At 38.9% G+C, this 10,102-nt stretch overlaps 1 protein-coding gene across 2 annotated transcripts; it reads right to left on the reverse strand.

Annotated features, from left to right (window-relative positions):
* Positions 1-4,287: 4,287 nt before the first annotated feature.
* Positions 4,288-7,768, reverse strand: LOC143884642 (polygalacturonase QRT3-like). 2 transcript variants are annotated; one of them, XM_077388315.1, is made up of 3 exons: positions 7,126-7,768; positions 6,361-6,597; positions 4,288-5,566 (listed from the first exon to the last, which is right to left on the reverse strand). In XM_077388315.1, exons 1-3 carry the CDS (start codon positions 7,360-7,362, stop codon positions 4,517-4,519), a joined length of 1,524 nt encoding a protein of 507 aa, XP_077244430.1. In that variant the 5' UTR covers positions 7,363-7,768; the 3' UTR covers positions 4,288-4,516. The 2 variants fall into 2 exon arrangements, with proteins under 2 accessions (XP_077244430.1, XP_077244431.1); XM_077388316.1 differs by having other exon boundaries at positions 7,159-7,766.
* Between the last annotated feature and the right edge of the window lie 2,334 nt (positions 7,769-10,102).

The raw sequence follows: 10,102 nt of genomic DNA on the forward strand, positions 1-10,102 counted from the left end.
CGAGTGAGGCTTGTTAAGCTCAAAAGCTCGGTTAGGCTCGCGAGCCTTATCGAGCTCGGGTTATATTAAGCTCACACCCCTCATCTTCCCTGGACAGTCCTATCTAGTGTAATTTGACTACTCCTTTTACACTAGGGGAGGGGTGGTCTAAGTAACAAATGGGGTTCCAAAAAAGAAGTGACATATTTTGCCTCTCCCTTTCACTCCCTGGACAACCCTTTTAGTGTGTGTGTGTGTGTGTGTGTGTGTGTGTATATATATATATATATATATATATAGAGAGAGAGAGAGAGAAAACGGTTCCTACACATATGTGTAGAGAGTTCTCTACACACTAGCTTAAAATACAGTGGGGGCCCACATTATTTGGGTGATCCAAGCCATCCATTTTAAAAGCCCTCACATAGATAGGGTGTCTACAAAAAATCAGATCCATAGGATCATCCCAACCCTATGATTTGTGGAGGTAAAATGGATGTCTTTAAACCTTCACAAATTAGTCTAATTTTTGCCTCCACAGTTCGTATGGTTAGGATGATCCTCTGGATCTGATTTTTTGTGGACACCCTATCTATGTGAGGGCCTTAAAAATGAATGGTTTGGATCACCCAAATAATGTGGCCCCCATTGTATTTTAAGCTAGTGTGTAGATAACTTATCTACACATGTGTGTAGGAACCGTTCTCTCATATATATATATATATATATATATATATATATATATATATATATATATATATATATATATATATAGAGAGAGAGAGAGAGAGAGAGAGAGAGAGAATAGAGTTCCTAAGGTGTCACCTCATATAGCTTATATGAGGTGGCGCTTAAAAACATAAGGGGCCCACTTTGTTTGAGGTAATCCAAACCACTCATTTGAAAGGCCCTTTGATGGATATGGTGCCTACAAAAAATCAGGTCCATAGGATCATCCTAACCCTTCCATTTATGGAGGTAAAAAATGGGCATATTTATGGAGGTTTATACCCATCCATTTCAACCTCCACAAATGGAAGGGTTAGGATGATCCTATGAAGTTGATTTTTCGGGCACACCCTATCTATGTGAGGGCCTATCAAATGAATGCTTTGGATCATCCAAACAAAGTGGGCCCCTTTTGTTTTTAAGCGCCACCTCATATAAGTTATATGAGGTGACACCTTAGGAACTCTATTCTCTCTCTCTCTCTATATATATATATATATATATATATATATATATATATATAGACACACACACACACACAACTTAAAATGCAGTGGGGGCCCACATTGTTTGGGTGATCCAAACCATCAATTTTAAAGGCCCTCACATAGATAGGGTGTCTACAAAAAATCAGATCCATAGGATCATCCCAACCCTACGATTTGTGGAGGTAAAATGGATGTCTTTAAACCTTCACAAATTAGTCCATTTTTTGCCTCCACAATTCGAATGGTTAGGATGATCTTATGGATCTAATTTTTTGTGGACACCAAAACGGTTCCTACACATATGTGTAGATAAGTTATCTACACACTAGCTTAAAATACAATGGGGGCCACATTATTTGGGTGATCCAAACCATTCATTTTTAAGGCCCTCACATAGATAGGGTGTCCATAAAAAATAAGATCCGTAGGATCATCATAACCATTCGAACTGTGGAGGCAAAAAATGGCCTAATTTGTGAAGGTTTAAAGACATCCATTTTACCTCCACAAATCGTAGGGTTGGGATATATATATATATATATATATATATATATATATATATATATATATATATATATATATATATATATATATATATATATATATAGAGAGAGAGAGAGAGAGAGATAGAGATAGAGAGAGAGAAAACATTTTCTCTCTATATGTGTAGGAACCGTTTTCTCTCTCTCTCTCTCTCTCTCTCTCTCTATATATATATATATATATATATATATATATATATATATATCCCAACCCTACGATTTGTGGAGGTAAAATGGATGTCTTTAAACCTTCACAAATTAGTCCATTTTTTGCCTCCACAGTTCGAATGGTTAGGATGATCCTACGGATCAGATTTTTTATGGACACCCTATCTATGTGAGGGCCTTAAAAATGAATGGTTTGGATCACCCAAATAATGTGGCCCCCACTGTATTTTAAGGTAGTGTGTAGATAACTTATCTACACATATGTGTAGGAACCGTTTTCTTATATATATTAAATTCTTAACGAGCAGAGTCTGGCCTAGCTCGGACTCGGCTCGTTAAGCTTAACAAGCCTGGCCAGCTGGCTCGGCTCTGCTCGTTAAGGATTCGAGCCGAGCTCGAGCGAGCTTCCGAGCCCGAGCCAAAATTGACACCCTTACACCTATGTCTTGGTCACGATCCGTTTAGATCCCTTATCAGTCAGATCCTATTCTGAGCACTTTTCAGATCCACTTTCTGAGTCTGGGTCACGATCCTTTTTGCACCCCTATTAAGACAAGTAATTTTCTATTAAGAGGTTATTAGCTTAATCCACACCAACTCCGTTTCTACTCTATAGCGTAAATGGTAATAGAGAGCATATTGAGGGATGGAAAGCACTATATAGGCTTTACTTGTTTACATCTATTATGGAATGTATAAAATATCAGTATCATAGAATTTCTCACAACAAAAGAAAACAAAACACCCCATGGAGGTGGAATTTCTAAACACTCTTATCAATAATGTCATTTGTTTCATCTTATTTTCTCTGATTTTTTTCCTTGCGTGTTGACAAAATCATGCCTAACATTGAGGGTCTCAATACCAATTTGGGAAAATGCCATGTGTTTTGCAGAATTTCTGTTTGACTAGCTTGGAGACTCCAACATGGAAACGTTTTCCATGTTCTGTAAGGAGGTCTGGTTTATGACGAGGCACAATTATATTTCTCTTTGATCTCTCACTTTGACTTAGCATTTTCATTTAATTCCCCCTTGGGAGTATGGTATAGTATTTCTTCACCTGCAATTTGTCATACATTTGGCACATTTACATCATGATTGATTTGGTACGCAAACTTGCGCAAAGGATTTGCTTATCTTCCAAGATTGTGTGAGATCAAGGGCAAAAAGCTAGACCTGCCATTGGAAATGGATCCATGCAGTACATGCTTGTAAACAATGTTAGTCTGATAAGATATTTCCTTTGAAAATGTGAAACAAATTAGGCTGGAAATAGGGGTGGAATTATGAATTCCACTCTAGAAAATAGAATTTCCTAGCTTTAAAGCTGGCAAGGTAGATTAAGTTCATTTCTTTGACTTGTCATACATGCTCCTACCTTTCAACTTCTCTACTGGAATCCTCTTCTTTTTTAGTACGGAGACTTACCTACTTGCATTTCATGCCCAACCACAACACCAATAAAGCCATGTTTGTTGAATTTTGAAATACTTCTCACAAGGCATTGAATTTCAAATGCTTAGTGGCTGCTACCTTTGCTTCCTAATTTTGCTTAGCCGTTTTTAAACACATGAAATCTGTGTCTTATGTTAATAGGGTTAGCGCATACACCCAACTTTCCATGTGCACAGGGGCGGAGCCAGGAATTTACACCTGGGGCGGGGAGACTGATTTACACTTGCTAAGCATTGGTCATTGGGGGGCCATGCCCACTAAACTAGTCAATCATGCATGTACAGCCATGCAAAAAAAAAGGGCCTTTGCTAGTCATTGGGGACCATGGCCCCCCTCATGCTATATCTGCCTCCGCCCCTGCATGTGCATGCGCTACTCGCAGTTGTGATCACGACAACATGATGGTGATTAGTGGATACACCAAACTTTGGTTGTATGTAATCAATCACTCCACTTAAGAAATTCCCAACTCATTTTTCTTCCATCCAATTAATGATTGTCATGTAATTACAACACTTCAGTTAGAACAGATACACCAAATTCTCACTGTATGTACTGGACGTGGGCCTACCACACAGAATGTGTCGTTGAATTACTTGCCGAAACTTTGAGAAGGGAATTGCTAGCATCCACCACAGAAGGCTTTTTTCGGCTGGTCTGTTGCAATTCAGACCAGCCACCTCGTGAATGGAGATTCGTGGCTGGTCTGAATTGCGACAGACTAGCCGCGAAAAGCCTTTTGCGGTGGTGCTTAGCAAATCCCCTTTGAAAAAGCTTTTCTTTTGATTTTTTTTTTAGTGTGACCAACCTTGTTTGAAGATCCAAACCGTTCATTAGTTGGGCCCTAGTGTAAATACGGTCTGATTTTAGATCAAGGAAAAATCATTGTAAGTTATCAAATGTATGATCAAATAACACATGATATCAATATAAATATTCCTTTTGATTGAATATAACAAGAATTTTGTTTCAAATATAATGAAATCATTCCACAAAAAGCTCAGGATAATTTCATGTGCATCTTGTGATGCATTTAGATGTTACAAATAGTAATATAGTATGTATCACAAATCCTTCGCAACTTTTCTTCCCAAGAGATTCCTCTCTTCCACCCCACTTCTCTTTTTCGTTCACTATGGCCCAAAACAATAGCTCATCCAACACTCCCATTATTCTGATCCACAGACACATAAACAGTGGCAGGGACGGCCACATCCGACTCAATCACAACACGGTTCGCCGTCGTGTTCCTCAGGGCATGATTAGGGAACAAAGCGCTCGCTTGAAATGTGTATTGCACATGCCTAATTAGGTTAGGAAATAAAAGAGTCTGTGAGAAATCAACGGTCCATATGCTCCCATTACCCTTTACTGATCCCCTGGCAGCCGTCGCTTTGACTGTCATCCCCAGTACATTGTTCCGATCAATGATGACTTGATCAACGGTCGTGAACGGGCCACTTGATTGATCCAATTGGACAATGTCGGTCCCACCAGAACCCGAAAACATGTTATCCACAATGTTGACCCCACGCATCACGCCATTCACAGACTTAAGCTTAACATAGGCATTGCCAAGGAAAAATGAGCTAGAGATCTCGAGTTGCACTGGGTCCTCCGCGACTATACCGGTAAAATCCATGTAACAATTCACGATCCGGGTTTGAGTCAGACCGGGTAATCGGAGATAAATTCCGGTCCCACCCCAACCGGTGGCCTTGTTATAGCAATGGACCCCGTTAAGAATGTTTGCTTGGCCAGAGACTAGGATTCCGATCGCGGCGGAAAAGATGACGACGTCGGTAACGGCATTATCGTTGCCCATGAGATTTATGGCGATGGCGGAAAAATTCCGCTCGCCTGGGTCGCCCCCGTCGGTGATATGTTGGCCTAGGAAGGAGTTTCTAATGTAGGTTTCATGACCACCTTGGACTAGGATTCCATCCGTAGAGAAATGGGTTATGTAGCAATTATCAATGGTGGTTCTGAGGGAGCTGATAACTGAGATTGCCCCACCATTGAAGTTGGAGTCTAACATGAGGTCTTTTAGTGTTATGTCTTCATAGGAAGAGGAAGAAGAAGAATCAAGATTTTCTCCTTGTTGGGACATAGAGTCTAATTTAGGAACCGAAGATGGCCACAACTCTATTAGATGTCTGTCATTTGGAAAATCATCAGATGCATGTAAAGATCCCCCATGAATCTGCTTCAACAAAACAAAATCAAATTAATGGTTATAATAGGTCAAACATAGTATTCAGTTGGGTTCGGGTTAACCTAGGGCAAAAATAGAGAAGGTGGGGAAAAAACATAACCCTAAGATTTTGAAAATCAATATTAAAGCCAGACCCGAGTTGCACTTGCATCCCTACCCACTTTTGTTTGTCTTCTCAGGAGTGAAATTATGTAACCACCCCTACCCAATTTTCTAATTAGCTTTTAAAATGTTGTGCAATTAATCTAAAAAATAAATTTAAAATTGGGATTTGCTAGGGACCATCGCAGAAGGCTAAGGTTTTGTCTTATTCATTTAATAAATCTGAGGTCGCTGCTCTCACATGGAACAGGCCATCTGCGAAATGCCTTCTCCAATGGTCCCTAGCAAATCCCAATTTTAAATTTTAAATTTTAAATTTAATTGGTTGAGGAAAAATGCCTCTTACCAATTGAGCTAGAGGCCCAACTCTCACATGTATACACTGAGTCAACAAAAGTGCATCCAAAAGAGCTCTCATGTGTCATGTGCTACCTATTGTGTGGTCTTCCACGTATCCCATGGAAACAAAATCTTTGAAAATGTAAACATTTTTTTGATCTTTGAAAATATAAACTCGGACATTTACCCAAAACACTTTTTCTAATTAGTTGTTAAAGGTGGTTACAATTCCAAACAAAACCTCCCAATATGACCCACTAAGAAAATTACTTAAATAAAGTGAGGGGGCCTTTATTAAAAAATAAAAAAGTGCAGATATCATTTATGAGGAGCAAATTTACCATAAGATTTCCTCCTCCGGTAGCCGGTAATCTTAAGGGACGACTAATCTTGTACGTCCCTCCTTCAAGGTGAACCTCTGACCCACCAAGATCCGCGATTCCCGGCATCAAAATCCGGTCGCCGGAAGGCCGGAATGCGTCGGAAATTGCGGCTAGGATCGCATCTGTGCTGTCGTTTGCGCCCGTCGGATCTGCACCGTACATTGTCACGCGGTGAACACGTGAATTTGGTGGGGCCTACAATCATCATTAATATTAACATTAAGAGGGCAATGATAGCAGGTTAATATAAGTTCTTAAGCAAAATAGGCCATCATGAAAATACTGCAAAAAGAAGGGAAGAACACAAAATATGGACTTAATTTCTTAATCACACAACAACAAAAAAGACCCATCATCATAATGATATTCTCAGCCCCTTTTGCAGCATTTCCATCCCCCTTTCTTGGTCTTTTTCCGAAAAAAAATGGGCTCCATTTCAACCTCCTTTCGGTTGCCTTTTCCTAAAAATAACATTTCTATTGACAATGAACAGCAAGATTGAACATAACCCATCATCATAATCACCTTCATGATCAATAATAAAACAATGATTAACAAAACAGATCAACAAAATTCATATTCATTTCTCAATAACACAACAAAAAGAACATAACCCATCATTAATACCACAGAGGATTTCAGTTTATTTGCCATCATTACCAAAATTAACAAAGAAAAACTTAAAAAGATAGACAAGAACAAGAACAAGAAAAATATAATCACCATAGGAGAAAAGCTTGGGGGAGGATGAATTACACTTTGGATGGGTGGAAAGCTTGAGGAAGGAGACATCTGAGAGCGAAGGAGAGAAGCCTTTATCAACTCCATCCGATAAATTCGATCAAGGGAACTGCCACCAAAATGTCCTCTGGCTTTTGGGTTCTCTTCATAGCCATGAATTATAATTAAACTAGACAATCCCATAAACACAGACAACAACATGACATTTCTCCCCATCATCCTTCCTTTTGTCTTTCTAGCTTCCAAAGAGCACGAGGAGAAAATATATAGAGAGACAGAGAAGGGAGGCTAAGTTAGATCTTCCTAAGAAACTGCCTGATTTTTCTTTCAAATTGGGTCATACATATTGCACTCTCTTTTTTCTCTCACCTCTTACAGAAAAGTGGGAACTTCAAGAGACTTTAATGGTTTGAAATTGACTTAAGATGGTTGGACTAAAAGCATGTTGAAATTATAACCGTAGAGTCGGAAAGAAACAGAGAGTTTGTAGCTGCTCCAACCCACCTTGTGATTTTTCTTAAACCATGTCAGAGGGGAAAATCAGCATAAAGACCCTCCTCAATGGACAAAAGATACAAGGTTCTCTACTCCGTGGTGCCCTAGAAAGAGGAGATGGGTATTTTGGTAATTTTGTTCACATGGGTAGGTTACAAAAGTTTCACATGAACACTAGTTTTAAAGATGATGTACTAGTTATAACTGCTCCACGCTGAGGTGGACAATCATCCATTCATAGCCTACGTGGCACAAAGGGTTTGCTTCTCTCACTACAGTTTTCCTTCGTATATAACCCTTCCTTCCAACCGTTGCAACCTTCTCCCCTTCCTGCTTATTCTAAAGCCAATGTCCAAAACATTTCAATTAAACCCATTCCAAACGGTTTGCTTAGTATTTATTTTGAGGGACACCTCCAAACGTTGCAACCCTTTTCCCTTCTTATTTATTATAAAGCCATGTCCCAAACGTTGCAATAAAACCCATTGCAAGACTCTTCAAATGCATCCAGGCTTAGCCTTGAAAAACTGATGCTCTAGGGGATTTCATTTCAGAAAATTTCCTCTCCCTTACCTAGCGTGTTAGCATAAAAAATTTAAGAATCCGAACAAGGTCAGACGGAAAAGCTCAAATCCTTGGTTTTGTTTCTTTCGGGGAATCTATCAGAGATGAAGAACGAAAAGTTCAACAACCATTTGAATGTGAATACAGCCAAAAGCCTGTTCCGGCCGAAGCTCCATTCCATATGGTGTTGCGAATACAAATCAAGATCTGCCCACGATCTATTGCATTTTAGATTAATTTGTCTTATGGTTCTCGATTATTTTGGTGATTTTACTGAAATGTGTGGATTTAATTTGATCTGCTATTAATTTTACTCACTTTCTTAACTCAATGTTGTTTGGTAGAATTTCACATGTTTTCTCTTAATTTTAATGTCCATTATATTTTCATTCATTCTATTTGAATTTACTTTTATCTTGCAACAATATAAACTCTGATAAGATCTTTATGTTACGTGCCTAATCAGCCGTAACGGAAATAAACAAAATAAAAGAGAAATAGAGGGGGAGAATGGTTGATTCGAGGCAACCGGACCTCCAAGCGGCTCGATTCGAGAGGAGCCATGACTCTCCAAAACAAAGTCTCCTTTGCTGTAAATTATCTTCTCTTCTTCTTTTTTCTTTCATTAGATTACTACTACATAAATACAAGCAAGAGAGAGTGCCACATCACAAGCACACTTACCCACTAACAAGACACATTACAAATAACTAACACCCACTACTTAACACATACACCATAACTAACACCCATAACTCTAAAAACACATTCCCACAACTAACACCCACACCATAATTATTATGCACATAACATTCCTTCCCCCTTAGAATCGACCTTGTCCTCAAGGTCGAATTAGAAAATATTGTATGCCGTCGGGGTCCCAAATCTTGTTGGGCACACTTCGATTGAAAACACAATCAACTATAGACCTCCGTATTCTTCAAAAGTAACGAGCGTGATCTTTCGAACCCCGATTTTAAAATTTGTTGCTCTCAAAGTTGGAATGGAATAAAAATTTTCATCCTCATCACCATTGATTTTCACGATTTTCTCTACGTGAGCATCAACTTTCTTAAGATATAACTTTGCTCATTCTTTACGCATTTCTTTGATCTCTTCACTGATTTTGTTTCCAAGCCTTCCGTGATTCGCCAGTACTCCTCCATCATATTAAAAAAATTCACTTTGATTTGTCGAAAATTATCGCGTAGGGATTCCAAAAGCTCTAATGGCACAGCCATGGCGTAGGATCTACCGCTTTGATACCAATTGTTACGTGCCTAATCGGCCGTAACGGAAATAAACAAAATAAAAGAGAAATAGAGGGGGGGAATGGTTGATTCGAGGCAAATGGACCTCCTAGCGGCTCGATTCGAGAGGAGCCATGACTATCCAAAACAAAGTCTCATTTGCTGTAAATTATCTTCTCTTCTTTTTTTTTTCTTTCATTAGATTACTACTACATAAATACAAGCAAGAGAGAGTGCAACATCACCCGCACACTTACCCACTAACAGGACACATCATAAATAACTAACACCCACTACTTAACACATACGCCATAACTAACACCCATAACTCTAAAAACACATTCCCACAACTAACACCCACACCATAATTATTATGCACATAACACTTTATTTCCCTGAACTATAGTAGCATTTCGGATGCAATCTTTCTCACAAGATGCCCAATATTTTTTACATTCGATAGTATGATAATCCCTAGCCTTAAAGCAAAGGGAATCAGATCAGGAAGCTCTAGAGATAAAAAAAAATAAAAAATCAGCATATAAACTTGATATAGAAAGGCAATGGTTTTTTAATACCATGAATAGCATAACATGACCTGAAAGGCAGTGGTTTTTTATACCAAGCATAGCATGGGTGTGGCCCACCAT

The sequence above is a fragment of the Tasmannia lanceolata genome, unplaced genomic scaffold (genome assembly GCF_043159265.1).
Source record: "Tasmannia lanceolata isolate RefF3 unplaced genomic scaffold, GAP_Taslan_0.1 ptg000008l, whole genome shotgun sequence".
Lineage (NCBI taxonomy): Eukaryota > Viridiplantae > Streptophyta > Magnoliopsida > Canellales > Winteraceae > Tasmannia > Tasmannia lanceolata.

What these genes read in the sequence shown, in the direction of transcription:
- LOC143884642 (XM_077388315.1), bottom strand. Translation starts at nt 7,362, where the DNA reads ATGATGGGGAGAAATGTCATGTTGTTGTCTGTGTTTATGGGATTGTCT. An exon ending in CCCCAAGCTTTTCTCCTATG is followed by an intron (nt 6,598 to 7,125) that starts GTGATTATATTT and finishes TGATGATTGTAG; the next exon opens with GCCCCACCAAATTCACGTGT. An exon ending in CCGGAGGAGGAAATCTTATG is followed by an intron (nt 5,567 to 6,360) that starts GTAAATTTGCTC and finishes TTGTTGAAGCAG; the next exon opens with ATTCATGGGGGATCTTTACA.